This window comes from Trichomonas vaginalis, chromosome IV, assembly GCF_026262505.1.
Source record: "Trichomonas vaginalis G3 chromosome IV, whole genome shotgun sequence".
Classification (NCBI taxonomy): Eukaryota; Parabasalia; order Trichomonadida; family Trichomonadidae; genus Trichomonas; species Trichomonas vaginalis.
The window spans coordinates 8132975-8150305 of record NC_067206.1 but is presented as its reverse complement, the minus strand read 5'-3'; the positions used below and the strand labels follow the sequence as shown (position 1 = coordinate 8150305).

Below are 17331 nucleotides of genomic sequence, written 5' to 3'. Positions count from 1 at the left end.
GTCTTCAACAAGAAGTAAGTCAATAGTTCGAACATTTTACATTCTTTTGGTATGTATCTCTTTATTTCATTATGTCTTGAGTCATTGAAATAACCAATGGTAACATTAAATGCTATACCTGTTGCGTCAGAAATTTCTTGTACTTTACTTTGAGGAAAGTCTCTAACACGAATGACTTCTCTCATGTGGTCAATAGTTTCTTCATTTACTCCAGCCTGAATGCAAGCATAAACGAAACAATTGTCCTCTGTCATAAGTGTTGCAGTTCTTTTGTTCAGTTCATTGAAGATTTGGTAGCGTTCAAGATTTATAGGTAATGTGCAAAGATACTTCCAGAACTGACCGCTTCTCTTCTTATAAAACTTCTTTTCACCATTATCTTTCCAAAAGCTTTCTATAAGTGCTGGGTTTCCTGTTTGCTTAAGAGCTTCCAAAATGGCTTTCTGGTCATTTGTCAGTGTGCTTTCATCTCTATATGGTCGCTTCTGTGGCTTTCCTTTCTTAACATCTGACATCGTTAAGCCTTCATATTCTGTTAAATCATACATCTTTATTTCAGTAAGATTCTTTATGTTTGTCAAGAAGAAGTCATAGTGCATTTCAACAATACCTGCAGCATTTGCTTCTATCTCTGATATAAAGTTCTCCTTCAAGAGCTGATGTAGTAATGTTCCAATATTATTGAGGTTTAACGTAGAACATTCATACTTTCCACCAAGTTTATAACATACCATCCATCTCTGTTGTGAGTTTATTTTAATTTTCTCTAAGAGTCTCATGAAAACCTTACCGAAATGTTTGTGTAAGTAGTCTCTGTTTGGTTCATCTAAAGCTTCGATGTTAAAGTCAATGAGTCTATTGCCTGACTTCACATTTCTCTTCCTATTCTCTTCATCTTTCTTTAACCATCTCTCACCTTCTTTTGGTTTGTCGTCAATGGAACGAATGACATTATTAGCTTTGCGAACTTGTTCTCTAGCACTTTTAAACATCTCTCTTCTCTGTTGTTTCAGTGTGTCGTCTCTCTTTCGTGTTTCACCAACGTTTGCATTTGTTATGTCAAACATCTCACGCCTTACTTCATGAGGTACCGAACGTCTATGATATAAGTCAATAGCAACGTCATTTAAAGGAAATGCTCTTGCATGGACTTCGTCCTCGCCGCGTTGCGGCTTTATGAACTCATGAATTCTATCATAAGTTATTTCACCATTGTAGTCATTGAGGATGTCAGCGAGTGCTTTTTTGTTTGTTGCGTAATGCTTTGCAACATCTATATTAGCTTCTGTAAGAAGTTGTTTTATTTCCGAGTGTTCTAACTTAGACAACTTCCGATACATCTTTAGTAGGAAATAAAAAAATATTTTTTGAAAAAATTAGATTAGATTTTTTAAAGTTATTTTGAAAAATAATTTAATATTTTTATTTTAATGAAACACATGCAAGATTGCAAGTTCTTTTCATACAATGCTCTCGCTACTGCCATCAAGAATGAGTTCAATAATGCTTCAAATGTTAATGTTATCTTTAACAAGAAGTTTGTGAAAGAATCTAAGTTCGGTCAGTATGTCAGACCATTAGCTATCGTCATTGACCGCAAACGTTATACTTCACAAGAGTTAGCAGTAGTTTTGAAACAAAAGAGTTTCTTCGTGAATGTCAAAGATACTCATTATACTGTCATAAAGAACTCTAATATTGACTTCTTCAGTATTGCTATGAATCTTTCCGAACAGAAAGAATATAAGAAGGGTGAAACATCTGTGAAATATTATCCTTCATCTCTGAAGACAATAACGAACAAAGATGTCATACAAAAGTTCTTACCAAAGGTTGAAGAAGCTTCTATTGACATTGACGAAGGAAGTGAAATGGTTGAAGAAATTGACCCTGAAGTTATTTAAGCAAAAATATATTTTTGAATAACTGAAAGTGTCACCACGTCACCATGTGCTACCAGGTTAATTAACTTCTTTTAAAAATGATGACAACATGACATTTTGACAACAGTCCAGGAAATAAATTTTATCGTTAATGTTTACGTTAATGTTTTTCATTAAATTTTGACAAAGTGCAAATCTTCACTTCGTCAAAAAGTTAATGTTTTTCATTGAAATCGGTAAGTTTTCATTCTTCCTCTTTGAAGTTGTCGAAATATTCTGTTATCTTTTCTTTCAGTAATGTTAAGTCTTCTTTGAATGTAAGTATTGTGCAACCTTTGATGTCATAGTGTGTTTGAGGAAGAGTATTTTTGACAATTTCCTTTATTTGCTCATTCGGTGTCATTGAAATCGGTAAGTTTTCACGATAGAACCGGTTTCTGTCAGATTTATATATCTTAGCTAAGTCATAAAAGCTCTTGTTGTTTCTTCTCACTAAATGCAACATAACCATATCTCTATCTTCTTCTTTCTCCAACTCTTCAGCGTAAATCATATACTTATAGTTCTTTTCCTTTCCTTTTGGTACCGAACGTGGTATTCTTTTCTGTATGCTTTTGTCTTTGGATTCAATGACTTCATCTTTTGCTTGAAGTTTCTTTTCCATATCTTCACGTTCTGCTTTATATAGTTCATCTAACATCATGAAAATATAACAAGCATAACGAGGTGAAGCCCACATTGCTACAGCATTTACTAAAAGTCTATGAACATAATAACCTTTCAAACCAGGAGCCAAATTCTTGCGATTTTCATACGGAATCTCTTCTCTCGGTTTTCCGAGGGAAGCAATCATATGAGGAAATTCTTCTAAAAGTTCTTTTGTCTGTTGGTTTTCAAACCAATGATATGCTTGCTTTGTAGAACGAAGAGCGTTCATTATACTTTGCATTTGGTACATATCATCTTTGACTGAACGAATGAGACGTAACTGTTTGTTATACTGTATGTACTCGTATTCTTCATTTATGACTTCATGAACGATAGCAGTTGTTGTGTTCTCTGATGTTGACATATCTGTCTTTACATACAAAATAAAAAATTAGAAAAAATAAAAATTAACTTTATTTTTTCTGAGATAAACACTATTTCTTCACAACATTAAATTTTATCCTGTATGAAATGACTTTAAAAAGATTATTGACTGACTTCGAATACTATCTCATTGACGCACTGACAGACCCTCAAAACTGTGTTGAAAGTTCTTTAAGCTTTAAGATTGAAGGTACGACGCATTTTGTCTTCACTTACGTATTGAAAGAATATGACCGTTATCATAACGAAGTGAATCAAACACTAATAAAATTTGTAGATAAAAAATTGGTTAACAATGAATATTTTAAACGTGAAGACCCAAACACTGCTGGAGATGATGAAGAATACAGACAAGTTATTGAAAAAAATAACGCAAGATTAGATGCAATAGAAAAGAAGTTTAATGAATGTCTTACAAACACGTATGAATATCTTATGCGGTGGGAAGCCAGATGGAAATAAATTTACGTCAAATATGCAATTTATAAAATCTTATGTCGACAGGCTACGTAGCACAGTGGTCTAAGGTGGTGTTATGGAGGGGTCGGGGTCTGTGGTTCGAACCGCGACAGCGCCGTATTTTCTTATTTTCTTTGTTTGTCTTGTTTGTCGTGAATAAAAAGTGTCATAAAAGTGCTCTATCTTCCACGGGAATAAATAAAAAATTTACTTTATTTCTTCTTTATTTCTTTGTTCCAGTGGAAGAAGGGTTTTGCTGTTTTTTCTCAGCCGAAATCAATGATTTTTTCATTTTTGGAATCCTTAGCGAATGAGGAATCTTGACCTAAAATATATTTTTGTCTGATTTACATCTAATGAAAAAGTTTAGAAGAATTTTCGTATTCTTTCTGGCATGTTTTTATCTTTCCAGTACTCCCGCTCTAATGGACCCAGATGTGTTGGCTTCGACTCTCTCAAGTTCTTAGATGGTATAACATCTTCAACGCCTCCTTCATATCTTACTTTATAAGTGTCATCGTTTATGTTATAGCCAAGTATTTCAATAACCACTCCTCGCTTTGCTTCGTCAATGGTTTCAGCAAGTTTGCCATTACTACTTTCGACTAACTTATGAAGAGGGTAAAACGCAATCGAATCGTCAGCAGCTTTTATAAGATATCCATTACCTTGCGTTGAATCTACTATATAATAGTTTCGACTTAACCTTAAACGTTTCTTTGTCAACGGTTTGTCGTCAAGAACTACACGAACTTTTGTACCAGGAATGAGGGTAAATTGTGTTGAATTTCTGATATTTTGTGTTTGACTTCGTTTCTTTTGTATATACTTTTCTTCTTGTTGTTGTGTCATTGAATTTGGTGTATGTCCTGTTGTAGAATGCGTTGAGGAATTATATACTTCGAGAAAATGTTTCATTGTTTCTTCGGTAAAGTCTCGCTCTTGATTTAAATCTCTGAGAGTCCTTATGAAGCGGTTTATGATGCCGAGTATGTTATGGTTATGGTCTTCAGTAGTGTAGTGAGTTATGTTATGCTTAATGAGAAATTCTGTGATTTCATTGCTGAGGTATGCACTGTCTTGGTCTGATGTTAAAGTACTTGGGCTATGTTCTGCTACAAACTTTTGTAAAACTCTTAACACTTCATGAGTTCCTTTATTTTTCATTATATACGCAAAAGCTTTGCGAGTGTTAACATTAATGAAGATGAGGAATGGTTTATGTCCTCCTTTTCTGCTTTGAATGAGAGTGTCAAATTGGTATGCGTCAGGAGTGTTGGAGTAAATTGGTAAAAAGTAGTCGTAAGGGTTTATTTTTGTTTGATGTACAACATTTTTGTCAAAGAACCTTTTCACTTCAGCTCTGTTAGTAAATCCCCAACTCTTTGCAGCTTCATTGAACTTCTTAAATGACCTCCACGGTGATGATTCGAATACTTCCTTCAAGCTCATTTATGTAAAGTTAAAGATTTTATTCTAGGCTCAAGCGCGTTCAATGAACGCGGTACCATGCGAATACAGTCACAAATGGTGGCATGTAATCTTTACCCGAGCCTGTTGGCTTTGTTGTGAAAGTGTGTGAATGATTTCCTGCGGTTCCACAGAAAATACCTGTGCTTGAATCTACTGGGTCAGTTGTGATATCATATCTATTCATTCCCCATCTATCCGAACCCGCTGCAAGATTTATATAACCTCTTTTTGTTATTGAATGTGAATGATTACCTGTTGTGTTTGTAGTTCCTGTATGAGTGTGCGGTGGAAGGTTTGCTTCTTTAATTTTCTTCGAACCTCCTGTTTGCTTTGAAGAGTTAGCACAGTATAAGAATTTGTCTACAATCTGCTTCCATTCACCAAAACCTAAAACACTTGCTGGATTTGTTGAGTTCATTGATGTATATAAAGAACCAACAGGATATAATGTTTGAAGTATTTCCGTCTTTAATGTTTGAAGCTCTGTTTTGTTAGCTTTCTTATCTAACATTGCTGGTAGTTCATATGTTTCAAAGTTTATGGCATGACCTTCGATATTCATACATTTACCATTTAAGGAGTTTAGTGTATCTTTTACGCTTGTACTTGGATTTTCTAATGGTGCACTTGAACCAAGATCAAAGTTCAATATTATGTCGTCTGCTCTAACAGTAGTGAAGGATTTATGTGTATGTTCTTTATCTGCTTTACTGTCTAACATTGCTGGTAGTTCATGTGTTTCAAAGTTTCTGACATGACCTTCGATATTCATACATTTGTTATTTAAGGAGTTTAGTGTATCTTTTACGCTTGTACTCGGATTCTCTAAAGGTGCACTTGAACCAAGGGTATAGTTCAATATTATGTCGTCTGCTCTAACAGTAGTGAAGGATTTATGTGTATGGTTCTTGTCAGCTTTACTGTCTAATGTAGCTTGAAGTTCATTTATATCGGAGATGTTGTGTTTATGAGATTTCAAAACTTTATTCGTTGCTTCGAGTTCAACTTTGTCAGCTTTACTTTTAATAGCATCTTCAAAAGTTATTTTTGACTTAACTCTCAAAGTAAATCTTGGTTCAACTAATACACCGTTAACAAAGAAGTATGAAGCATAAATTTCATCGTTATAACCAAATGCTTCTGGTGCTTTACCTGTGTCATACTGTACAGTACAGTGTATGTCATAACCTTTAGCACGAATGAATTTATATCTTCTTTCATTAACATCTTCAGTGCTTATTTGTTCATCCTGTGTTAAATATCCATGGTAGTCCGTTATAATCTGTTCGTCTGAAGTTATATAATGAACGTGGTTCTTGACTTTATCACTCAGAGCTAAAAGCTCATTTTTGTTTGCTTTTTCGGCTAATTTCTCATTAACATCATTCACTTCTAATTCAACTCTTCCGCCAGAACTCTTATTATCATTAATCTTTTTCATTAATTCGGTAATTACGTCATAAAGACTATATTCTGTTTTCGGTTTTGTAAATAATGAGTCAAAATTTCTTTTCATCATTACATCGCTGACATTAATGATATCACCAATTCCTTTTTCATTTATTCTCTTCATTAATTCTGCAATAATGACGAATATATAATCTGTTAATTTATTCTCTTCATCGAGGGTTATAGAATGATTTGAAATCGAATCATTAACACCTCTAAATAAATCAATAACTTCAGGATACACGTTTTTAATGTCTCGAATAACCCGACCAGTATCCTGTTGTTCATGTTCTTCGTTCCCGTCGTTACGTGGTTTTATATCTCTAACCATCATCAACGCAGCCATAACCGGAGGGTTTGTTGCTATCTGTTCGAAAATCCGTCTGTTATGTACGGTATATCTAAATAATTTCTTTGTGTTTGTTAAAACATTTGAAACAAGTCTTTTAAAACCATCTACAAAATTTCCTGTTTCACCTAATGTTCTTGCAGCATTTACAAGCTCACCCATTCCCGCTTTTGACCCCAAAAACGTCCATATTGCATTTATTTCACTCTGTATAGTTGTCCATTCAGCAAAATTAATACCCGCATTCGCTAAGCTGAAAATGAAATTCAGTGGATCGAACTTAATTCCACCTTCTTTTTCAATTTCAACGAACTCACTAACATGAGATTTTAAGTATTCTTTCGTTAAAATTGTTTTCCTCGATGTTATGTCATTAACGAAACTATCACCGTCAAAAGTTAACGAATTCAATTTCGTCGTTGATGCTTTTATTTCATACACCGCTTTATTGATAGTTTTTGGCTCACCTTCTTTAGAAGCATATGAAACATTAATGAATGAATTATATGTATTCGTGAATGAATTAAAATCAATGATTTTCATTAATGACGCCTTTAATGATTCATTTACTGTCGAATCCCTTAAAACAATTACTGAACTGTCATTAATGAAAGGTACACTACAAACCGTCGAGTTTGGATCAAATGCTGTAGTTGGTGCAGGAATATTAATGATATAAGTCATTAAATCATTAAGTGACGTAAATAATGTTGTTGTTTTTGATTTAATTTCTTTAGCATCTGTTATATATGGTAATTTTATTTCTGTAGTTTCTGAATTAAAGATATTCGCTAAAATGTTTTGTAAACTGTTTTGAACAGCTGTGTAAACCGTTGAATTCGGAACTCTTACGATTTCACCGTCCTTAATAAAAGGCATTGCACATGGTGTAGTGCTTGGGTCAAATCTTTCGGGATTATAATTCAACATATATTCTAACGCTTCATATACAGACTTATATACTGTTGTGTCGTTCTTCATGACAACTTCACCATTTACAATGAATGGCATAGTGCATGGAGTTAAAATGGGGTCAAACTTTTCATAGTCCTTCCATGTTATGTATTTCTCGGTATTTCCATCACTGATAACAATATATTTGTCAGTAAGTGTGAGAGAGTATTGATCAAAATATAAACGTTTAGCTCTGTCAGCTTCATACGCATATGCAGCTATACTCATATTTTAATGAGAATAAAATGTTGTTCTATTTGCAAAGTACAGACCCAAACGAATACGGGACAGTAAAGCTACAAACAAACTTAGGTCTACAGAATGAGGCGCTTGCATTCAGAATGGTTGACTTCAATACTATCGCTTCATTCGTTATAACTGATGAAACAGATTTCATGGAGATTGAAATAGATGGAAAGAAGCACGAAATAAGATTTCACAATAATGTAGAATATAAGATGGAAACATTAGCTGGATGTTAAATGCTCTCATAAATACTACAATAAACAAGGATAACGAAGAAAACTTAATGAATGTTAAACTTATTGCAGGAGTTTTGAAGTTCAGTTATGCGAAGGAGTTTAAGATAACACGAATGAGTCATAGAGTACAACTTCTTTTGGGTGCATACCATATGACATTTCCTTTGAAAAGTGTTGACAAAACGATTGAGATGAAATCTGTTCCATACGTATGTTATGGCAACTGTTTGTACATTGAGTCAAAAATAGCTAATGTCACAGGTATTTCAGGAGTTAATAGTAAAGGTTCAGTAGAATATAAATCCTTCTGTTATGTAGTAAATTCAATGTTCATTCCAAACGTTCCTGTCATAGCAACTCATTTAGGTAAATGGGTTCGCATTAGTCCTCATAATTTGAAAGACATGCAATTCAGACTTGTTGACTTTCAAGGAGAGCCTGTAGAACTGAAGGCACCAGTGCGAATGACTGTTGAAGTTGACTTTTTAGAAAATATTAAATGCAACAGCTTACAAGAGAACTCAGAGCTAAAAATATAAAGTATGAATGTTATGTATTAGGTCATGAACTTTGGTTGTTGCTGTTTGATGAAACAAATGAGTTAGTTATGTCAGTCAAGAGAACAGAAAAATATTGTGTTAGTGAAAACTGCACCAAGTCAATAAGATTAAGTTTGCATTATGAAGATGAGTTCGATACTGTTGAAGAAGTTTTGGATAGATATTACAAATTGCTTTAATTTACTAAAACATATTTCAAACAAAGCTTATAGTCAGTAGATAGTTTTGTATACTCGTTCGAATATTTATACTTAAACTCAACTCCTGGAGTACCTGGTGTTTCAATGATGCGGATGTTACCTATTTTCATGAATAGTGGAGTTTGACCACAGCATTCGATTTCAGGGTCGAGATAGTCAATGACATATTGTTTCCATGTTATTCGTGATATAACATTTTCAAGGTCCACCTTTGTTAGAATTATTTGGTTCTTGCTTATAAGATTTGTCAAAAGCTTCTTATCGTCTTTGAGTAAAATTGTTTGGTATAACTGAAGAAGGTAATGGTCTACGTTATCTGAAGAATTTGTTTGAACATTTGTGTAAGGGTTGTCGTTGGCTTCTCTTGAAAGAATTTGGTCCAGTGGTGGATACTCTAACTTAACATCTGATGTAGCGTTAGCGTCTGAAGCTGAGTTTAAATTCACCGACTTAAGTTCTGGTTCTTTTTCTTTCAAACACTCTGAACTATAGTTCTTTATGACAATATTGTTTGTCGTTCGTGAGTCAACATTTGATGTTGGTTCAATTGGAACATTAACGGCACCAGCTAAGATGGATTTGCTTCTCATTTCATATAGAATAAAAACCTTTTATATGTATGAAATGAACAATATACTCGACAAGGGTTTGAATGTAAAGCTAACGAATGAAAATATTGTTGAATTCACTGAGACAGGAGCTGTGTATAAAGATGTAGAACTACTGAACAAAAGAGCTAAGGGAAAAAGCAGGAACATGAACAAAGGGTGGAAGCCTATAAAAATTTATGTCAATGATGGCTCAGGAGGTTCAAACATAAAGTATGCAGAAAGTTATAGAGTTTATGCTCTCAAAGGTGAAAAGCCTTCATTTAAGAACAGCTATTCTAACGCATATCCTCAAAAGCTAACGGATGGGGAAGTGGATGATATGAATGACAGCAAAAATATTAACAGAAATGGCGACAGAGATGCATGGAATTTGTTTACCATCAGTCAATTGAAGGTTAAGCTTTAAAACAATGTTGGTCGTTCCCATGGAATATTTTTGACTTTAATGGTATTAGTCATGATATGAATCTCAAGGTATGAACGAGGAGAGATGAGAGACTTATATGCTTCCCAAATTTCTTCAAAAGGTAATGTTATACCTGACTGTTCCCAAATGAGTTCAATATCATAACGTGAGAAACCTTGAAAGATAACGAAGTCAGTTATGAGACGTTTTATGTTTAAAGCAAGAAAACGCCATGTTTGCATAAGTATTGCTACAGTTAAGTGGTAATGTCTGACTTTAGTTATGATGTTAGCTAATGGTGAGTCAGGCTTTGACACTAAACCTTTTCCAGCGAAGTCGTCACAAACGAGCAGAGTGTTTGAAGGATACTTTTTGAAGGGGTATTTTGAAAGTTTTGATAGAATGTAGTTTGTAAGTCGTTTCATATCGTAAACTCCTGAGTATTGACGTAAGTGGTGTTTGTCAATAATTCTTTCCATCTCCTCAGAAGTCTTTTGCATTCCTGACTGTATGAACTCTACGATGGCATAATATTTTCTCTTACGTCGAATGTAACGTTGAAGAAATTCAATGAGTTCACTGTCTGGAACTTTAACGACAGAGGCTTGAACTTTTGACATAAATGTTTTCGCTGTTGAGTCCATAGAGTCTGAAGTTGCTGATATAATGATTTGGTCATAGTAAGAGTCGTTTCCTAAACGCTCTGTTATGAGTATATGACGAATGAGGTTAAATGTCTTACCTGAACCCATCTTTCCACAATAGAAATAAACACCATTTGAACAGAACTCATAGTCCTTACTGAAAGGAAGAATGAGAGAACTGTTGAGCTTTTCACTGCTTTCATTCATGTCTTCATCTACGTCATGTATTAAATGCTTCATTTTATCTCCATTAAAAATGCAAGTCAGAAATATTCAGAACATAGCACCGAGTCTAACTGACAAGAGTATAAAGATATACTATGAACACGTTATGATGAAACCTACCAAAATTCAAGATAGTCAGTATACTTATGAATATCCAAGACACTGGGTAGAGTATGTAGGAGGTGAGAAAGCTATTGAAATAAGACAAGTTAGAAGTATTCCAGCAGGAAGAACAATATTATTGAAGAACTTTAATGTTTTGAGGTATAATGATGAAACAAAGAAGCAAGATAGTTTTCCTGTTGCTGTGTATGTGAACCTAGACACAGGAGATGACATGAAAGTTTTTAACACAAAGCTTCAAACGGTAGTGAGAGAACAACTTACTGCGGAAGGACATCCATTACCTTCAGAAGTTAGCATAGCATATAATTTTGAAACAAACACAATAGATTTTAAAGTCGTCTCTGCAAAGAAGTCAGGTTTTACATTTAATGAAGCAGATGTATATTCGAATGAAAACTTCAAAGCTATTGCATGGTTATATAATGACGATTGCTTTAAGAAAATATTTAAATTCAGTGACTCAAAGATGTCAATAGATGACCTTCGTGGAATGTTACCATCGACGTTTACAGTTGAAGGTTCAGCAGGATTGCTTACAAGATTGTCAATTGGTGGTATTTGGTCTCGTGAGAACATTGTTATAAAATCCAGTATAAGTGAATTTGCTGAAGAATCTATATTATGTTTTTCAAACTATATGTATTCGCCGCCGAAGCATTATAGTATAACAAACTTTGTCAGTAAGTTTAATATAAGACTTGTCGAACCTTCTTCAAGGAAAGATGTTGTGCTACCAAAGACGGAAAGGATGGACTCATTATTGAGATGATTTTAATTGCATATTAAATGAGCTTGTTCTTGAAGGTCATTCATGATGAAATAACTGTTGTAGAAGATGTTAGCAATTGTTCAGACATTTTGAAGCGTATAGATGAGATAAGAAAGAAGTTAGATAGACCGCAAAGCGGTGAGGGCGAAGCCCGTGAGAACGCTTATGTTTCATTGACTTTCTCCAGTAACGAGAACTTTTATGAGATAATATTGAAGAGAGATGATTTTAATATGGTGTAAATGGTAGCTTGGGCAGCTTTAGGCGCAATGGGAACAAAAGCATTAGCATTTGGAGCAAAAGCACTTGGAGCTTATGACGCAGTAAATAAAATGAGTGGAGGAAGGGTTTCGAAGACATTAGACGCAAATAAAGGAAAGATAGGAGGCTGGGTTGCAAAGAAGTTAAGATTAAATAAAATAGGGCTCATAAATAAAGCATCCAATTTAGTTGCGACTGAGTCAGAAAATGCTTTAGGAAAGGACGATGAGTTTGCAAAACACGCAAAAGACTTTAATGACCAGATGAAAGGTGAAACAATGCATTTAAATAGAGTCGATGGAACTAAAGAAAATGTTTCTTCTCCACAACTTCCACCAGTAGTTCTTCCGTATGGTCCCTATGGAATGTATGGAAACCCTTACGAAAGACCATTTGACCCATTGACTGGTGGAAGTAACTGGTATCATTATGGACGAAGAAGAAAGACAGTCAAGTTGGAGACAGACGTGAAGAAAGCAACTAAAAAGAAACCAAGGAAGAGAGTTATAAAGCAATGAATTCAACAGGGTGAAAAAACAGGTGAAAAAAGAGGTGAGATCTCACCACTTCACCTAAATTTATTTTTGTGCTATGTTTTCATACGTGTGAGGGTGGTGATATCATTAATTTTTAAGTTTATTTTTTATTTTATTTTTAAGTTTATTTTTATATAAATGACAGAACAAAAGCAACTCATTCGAATTCCACAGTATAACAAACATACATTTAAACATTTATTCTTCCTTCCTGAGCATAACATGTTCTTTCAAATACATCCGAGACCAGTTGACTTTTCATTGACTGTGTATAAAGATAGAAATAGTTATATCATTAAACCATACGATGACGAAGGTAAGTTATGTAAATTGTACGTTAAGAAGTTAGAGAAACTTTATGACTTCAAGTATGACTACAATAGAGTTAACACTGATGATGAAGATATTGAGGAAAATTTATGAGAACATTAGTGAAGTCGTTAGTGAGAACGATAGTGAGAACATTTATTTTTTACAGTAGTGAGTTCGTTAGTGAGAACGTTTATTTTTTACATTAGTGAGTTCGTTAGTGAGAACGTTTATTTTTTACATTAGTGAGTTCGTTAGTGAGAACGTTTATTTTTTACATTAGTGAGTTCGTTAGTGAAGTGAAGTGGGTGGTGGTTTTGTAAATATTTAAGGTTAAGTTGGTGTTGTCGTTTGTGTTGTAAAATATACGTTAACGGTTTCGTAAAGTGTCAAACCGTTATATTGGGTAAGGTGGAACGCAGTGCCGCTGTACCCAAGATAACCATACTAACTTTTTATGATGAAGTTTTATATTTGTCATCTCCGAATATTCTAAATTCATGTTCTTTCATATGAGATAAAATTTTTTAAAATATAGGGTGTCCAAAGGTGCGTTTAGCACAGCGCTCTATATGAGACTATTAAAGGAGATATATGCTGATTATAAATATATAATAAAAAATATGAATATATGTATATGATGAGTATGTTGTATTTTGGCGCCATGCTGGGATATAAAATGAATTTTGAGACAAGAGGCGGTTTCGCGGGAAATTTTGGCGGGATTTTTTTCATTTTTTTAATGAATCATAAAGAAAACATCCTCGCTCTTGCAAAAAAATGCAAAGACTGTAAAAAAATTTACGAGACCTTGGTAAAATGCTTCGGTATGGATGCTCCTAGCTATTCCACTGTAACGTATCATGTTAGGATGTATCACTTCATGAACAAAAAGGCGCCCATCATAAAAATTGACAAAAAATCGCCGGATCAAAGAAAAATCAAAGCAATTCTTCAAGCGCTAGATGAAGACCCAAGAGCATCACTCAGAAGGATAGAGGAGATGACACAGATACCACGTACAACAGTCAGTTATTATCTGCACAATTATTTGAACTACAAACTAGCGTATACACGTTGGGTTCCGCACAACCTTAATTCAGTTCAAAAAAAATCTAGAGTCCAATCTTCGAAAGAGCTCCTCTCTATATTGGGTGCGTATCAATCCAAGAAGTTTCGCTTTTTAGTAACAGGGGACGAGTCTTGGTTTCAATATGCAACAGAAGCCAAAATCATGTGGATCCCGAAGGATGAAAATCCGCAAACATTCCCGAAGAAAAAAATTGACACACCAATGATGATGTTGTCGGTTTTTTGGGGCGTGAATGGCATCATCGCAATTGATATTCTTCAAAAACCTAATACGATGAATGCTCAGTATCTAATTGACAATGTTCTTACTCAAATTATCAATTCTGATGAGTTTGAGAAATCCAAACAACAAAAACAAAAGTTTGCAATTCATTTTGATAATTCAAGAGTTCACAAAAGTCATAAGGTAATGAATTACTTGTTGGAAAACAATGTCAAAGTTGTTCCAAACCCAATTTATTCACCTGATATTGCACCCTCTGACTTTTATTTATTCGGCACGCTAAAAAAGAGAGCTGAAGGACGCGAATTCGCGAGTCCAGATGATCTTGAAAATTTTGTAAGAGAGCAATTTGAGCAATTTTCTCATGATGATTTAAAGCGTGTCTTTCAAGCCTGGATCGATCGCTGCGAACGCGTGATTGAATCCAATGGTGATTATATTTAAATAAACTTTATATATATGTAACTTGTTTATTTCTATTCGCAGTATTCAGGTTTGTGCTAAACACACCTTTGGACACCCTATATTGCATGAAATATGCAATTATTTCACACAACATTGATTTTGTTACATTTTTGATGAAGATTTTTTTTATTCTTCCTCTTTGCATAATCTTTTACATGTTGTTCGTTCTCTTCTTCTGTCATGAGTTCCGAATATTCTAAATTCATGTTCTTTCATATGAGATAAAATTTTATAAAAAAATAAAATTAGCTTAGATTTTTTTTATTCTTCCTCTTTGAAGTTGTCAAAATATTCTATTATCTTTTCTTTCAGTAGCGGTAAGTCTTCTTTGAATGTAAGTATTGTGCAACCTTTGATGTCATAGTGTGTTTGAGGAAGAGTATTTTTGACAATTTCCTTTATTTGCTCATTCGGTGTCATTGAAATCGGTAAGTTTTCACGATAGAACCGGTTTCTGTCAGATTTATATATCTTAGCTAAGTCATAAAAGCTCTTGTTGTTTCTTCTCACTAAATGCAACATAACCATATCTCTGTCTTCTTCTTTCTCCAACTCTTCAGTATATATCATATACTTATAACTCTTTTTCTTTCCTTTTGGTACTGAACGTGGTATTCTTTTCTGTATGCTTTTGTCTTTGGATTCAATGACTTCATCTTTTGCTTGAAGTTTCTTTTCCATATCTTCACGTTCTGCTTTATATAGTTCATCTAACATCATGAAAATATAACAAGCATAACGAGGTGAAGCCCACATTGCTACAGCATTTACTAAAAGTCTATGAACATAATAACCTTTCAAACCAGGAGCCAAATTCTTGCGATTTTCATACGGAATCTCTTCTCTCGGTTTTCCGAGGGAAGCAATCATATGAGGAAATTCTTCTAAAAGTTCTTTTGTCTGTTGGTTTTCAAACCAATGATATGCTTGCTTTGTAGAACGAAGAGCGTTCATTATACTTTGCATTTGGTACATATCGTCTTTGACAGAACGAATGAGGCGAAGTTGTTTGTTATATTGTATGTATTCGTATTCTTCATTTATGGCTTCATGAACGATAGCAGTTGTTGTGTTCTCTAATGTTGTCATTTCTGTCTTTACATACAAAATAAAAAAATAAATAAAAAAATTCTAACTTTATTTTTTCTGTCTTAAAGAAATGTCAAAAATTCATGATTTTCGAGAGTTTTAGACCATGTTATAAAAGAGGTTAGAAAACGTGTTAGATCTAACATTCTAACATAAACATTATTTTTTGGTCATTTATGACAAAAATAAATGGTTCATTTACTCACAATATTTTTGTACAAAACGACCCCAAACTTTTAACTTCTTTTCTGCAGCTTCTAATGCTATCTTAGCGAGTTCATATTCTCTAAATTCTCTCTTTAAATCTTCTTGTTCCCATTGGTCTAGTTCGTATGGAGAATCTCTATAACCATAACATATCTCACGTTCATGTTCTAATTGTTTTTCGCACATTTTTCTAACTTCTTCTTCAAACAAAGGTTTAGCATTCTCTACTTTATCTTCAAGTTCTTCTTCATCTAATTTCTCATGAACTTTCTTGTCTATGGAGTCCATAATATCTTTGACATAAAATGCATACTTTACAGAGCACCATTCAGCAACAAAATGAACGAGGTCAGGATGTATGTAAATACCTTTGAATTCATTTATAACACCCTTAGTAAGCTCATAAAATGCTTGTTTTGATGTCAAGCCACTTTTGGCTTGACCGTATTCTTTCAACCAAAACTCAAGAATTTCCTGCATTTTAGCACTATTGAGAAATCTGTTTAAATGGTTTAACTTTCCTGCTTCTCTTGCCATCTTTGTTGCATTAATGTAACCATCCTTGTCTCTACATAAGACTTCAATACCGTTATAAGTGCCTTTTGTGAATGTTTCGCCATTAGATTTGTTCGTGAATGTTTTTGCTTCGACTGACATTTCTGTTCTTACATACAAGATAAAAAATTAGAAAAAAATAAAATTAGCATTATTTTTCTAACTAATGAAATTCATTATTTTTGGTCATTTATGTTAAAATAATTTTTAGGGTAGATGGGTATATCTAACCTAATTTCTACCCTCATTTCTACCCCAGTTATTTTATAAACGTTTCACATGGTAAACGTTATGAATTCGTGAGATTCTAAACAGCTTCGTAGCTTCTATTTCTTCGCTGAGGATATCAAAAGTTTTAACAATGTCGAAGGTTTCTTTATACTTCTTCTTGAAGTCAGATAGAAGGAAATCGTCAGCAGTTGGATAGTTTTTGTTCAGAAATGCTAACATGTCCATTTTATTTTCCGCTGGTTTCTCTGCTTCTTTCTTTAAGTCAGCATAGTCGTTCTCATTCGTTCTATCTCTTTGACGGAGTAGTTATATTTCCTCATTGCTGCTTTACATTTAGAACATTGCGGATTCATTTTTGCGTTATACATTGAAATTTGACCTGCTAGAACAACTAAGGCGTCAATGGTTTTCTTTAACTCAAAAGCTGCTGGTTTTATCTGTTCATGCCATACTTTACCTCTTCTATCTTTATCTCTTATCTGCCATACACATTTTGCAACTAATGAAACAAAGTTGTCGTATGTCTTAAACTCCTCCGATTTATATATGTCAGAGATGTTCTTATATACCATGTCGCAATCTTTGTCCATAACTTTATGGTTGCAATGATATCCTAGAAACTCATAGTTTACTTTACGTATGAACTTCTTTATTTCTACTGAGTCAGTTGGTTTCACTTCT

At 33.9% G+C, this 17331-nt stretch overlaps 14 protein-coding genes and 1 pseudogene across 15 annotated transcripts, besides 6 other annotated features; 6 read left to right on the top strand and 9 right to left on the bottom strand.

The window, feature by feature from the left end:
* Window positions 1-13241: part of a mobile genetic element that runs on past the window's edge.
* On the bottom strand, window positions 227-779 carry TVAGG3_0050550 (organellar and viral DNA polymerase type B; the record flags this gene model as incomplete). Its single annotated transcript, XM_051221015.1, has 1 exon — window positions 227-779. A coding segment is annotated over one exon (553 nt), but the record flags the coding sequence as incomplete, so codon positions are not given.
* On the top strand, window positions 1431-1767 carry TVAGG3_0050540 (uncharacterized protein; the record flags this gene model as incomplete). The annotated part of the gene is made up of 1 exon (XM_051221014.1): window positions 1431-1767. A coding segment is annotated over one exon (337 nt), but the record flags the coding sequence as incomplete, so codon positions are not given.
* Window positions 2128-2286, bottom strand: TVAGG3_0050530 (uncharacterized protein; the record flags this gene model as incomplete). The annotated part of the gene is made up of 1 exon (XM_051221013.1): window positions 2128-2286. The coding sequence occupies one exon, from the start codon at window positions 2284-2286 to the stop codon at window positions 2128-2130; it is 159 nt and encodes a 52-aa protein (XP_051105999.1).
* TVAGG3_0050520 (KilA, N-terminal/APSES-type HTH, DNA-binding family) lies at window positions 2315-2955 on the bottom strand (the record flags this gene model as incomplete). The annotated part of the gene is made up of 1 exon (XM_051221012.1): window positions 2315-2955. A coding segment is annotated over one exon (641 nt), but the record flags the coding sequence as incomplete, so codon positions are not given.
* TVAGG3_0050510 (integrase core domain containing protein family) lies at window positions 3801-4886 on the bottom strand (the record flags this gene model as incomplete). Its single annotated transcript, XM_051221011.1, has 1 exon — window positions 3801-4886. One exon carries the CDS (start codon window positions 4884-4886, stop codon window positions 3801-3803), a length of 1086 nt encoding a protein of 361 aa, XP_051105997.1.
* On the bottom strand, window positions 6217-6867 carry TVAGG3_0050500 (uncharacterized protein; the record flags this gene model as incomplete). Its single annotated transcript, XM_051221010.1, has 1 exon — window positions 6217-6867. A coding segment is annotated over one exon (651 nt), but the record flags the coding sequence as incomplete, so codon positions are not given.
* Window positions 8468-8680, top strand: TVAGG3_0050490 (uncharacterized protein; the record flags this gene model as incomplete). Its single annotated transcript, XM_051221009.1, has 1 exon — window positions 8468-8680. One exon carries the CDS (start codon window positions 8468-8470, stop codon window positions 8678-8680), a length of 213 nt encoding a protein of 70 aa, XP_051105995.1.
* TVAGG3_0050480 (uncharacterized protein) lies at window positions 8877-9491 on the bottom strand (the record flags this gene model as incomplete). Its single annotated transcript, XM_051221008.1, has 1 exon — window positions 8877-9491. One exon carries the CDS (start codon window positions 9489-9491, stop codon window positions 8877-8879), a length of 615 nt encoding a protein of 204 aa, XP_051105994.1.
* On the bottom strand, window positions 10147-10769 carry TVAGG3_0050470 (protein of unknown function, DUF4106 family; the record flags this gene model as incomplete). Its single annotated transcript, XM_051221007.1, has 1 exon — window positions 10147-10769. A coding segment is annotated over one exon (623 nt), but the record flags the coding sequence as incomplete, so codon positions are not given.
* TVAGG3_0050460 lies at window positions 11020-11699 on the top strand (annotated as a pseudogene). The gene has a single exon. A coding segment is annotated over exon 1 (680 nt).
* Window positions 11700-11924, top strand: TVAGG3_0050450 (uncharacterized protein; the record flags this gene model as incomplete). The annotated part of the gene is made up of 1 exon (XM_051221006.1): window positions 11700-11924. One exon carries the CDS (start codon window positions 11700-11702, stop codon window positions 11922-11924), a length of 225 nt encoding a protein of 74 aa, XP_051105992.1.
* Window positions 11925-12461, top strand: TVAGG3_0050440 (protein of unknown function, DUF4107 family; the record flags this gene model as incomplete). The annotated part of the gene is made up of 1 exon (XM_051221005.1): window positions 11925-12461. The coding sequence occupies one exon, from the start codon at window positions 11925-11927 to the stop codon at window positions 12459-12461; it is 537 nt and encodes a 178-aa protein (XP_051105991.1).
* Window positions 12462-13241: a terminal%2Cinverted (terminal inverted repeat of Maverick-1A/1C transposon ID:TVAGG3_0050430).
* Window positions 13242-13323: 82 nt separating this feature from the next.
* Window positions 13324-13351: a terminal%2Cinverted (terminal inverted repeat of Mariner transposon ID:TVAGG3_0050410).
* Window positions 13324-14627: a mobile genetic element.
* On the top strand, window positions 13420-14547 carry TVAGG3_0050420 (Mariner transposase; the record flags this gene model as incomplete). Its single annotated transcript, XM_051221004.1, has 1 exon — window positions 13420-14547. The coding sequence occupies one exon, from the start codon at window positions 13420-13422 to the stop codon at window positions 14545-14547; it is 1128 nt and encodes a 375-aa protein (XP_051105990.1).
* Window positions 14600-14627: a terminal%2Cinverted (terminal inverted repeat of Mariner transposon ID:TVAGG3_0050410).
* Window positions 14628-14853: 226 nt separating this feature from the next.
* Window positions 14854-17331: part of a mobile genetic element that runs on past the window's edge.
* Window positions 15856-16521, bottom strand: TVAGG3_0050400 (uncharacterized protein; the record flags this gene model as incomplete). Its single annotated transcript, XM_051221003.1, has 1 exon — window positions 15856-16521. The coding sequence occupies one exon, from the start codon at window positions 16519-16521 to the stop codon at window positions 15856-15858; it is 666 nt and encodes a 221-aa protein (XP_051105989.1).
* Window positions 16908-17240, bottom strand: TVAGG3_0050390 (organellar and viral DNA polymerase type B; the record flags this gene model as incomplete). Its single annotated transcript, XM_051221002.1, has 1 exon — window positions 16908-17240. One exon carries the CDS (start codon window positions 17238-17240, stop codon window positions 16908-16910), a length of 333 nt encoding a protein of 110 aa, XP_051105988.1.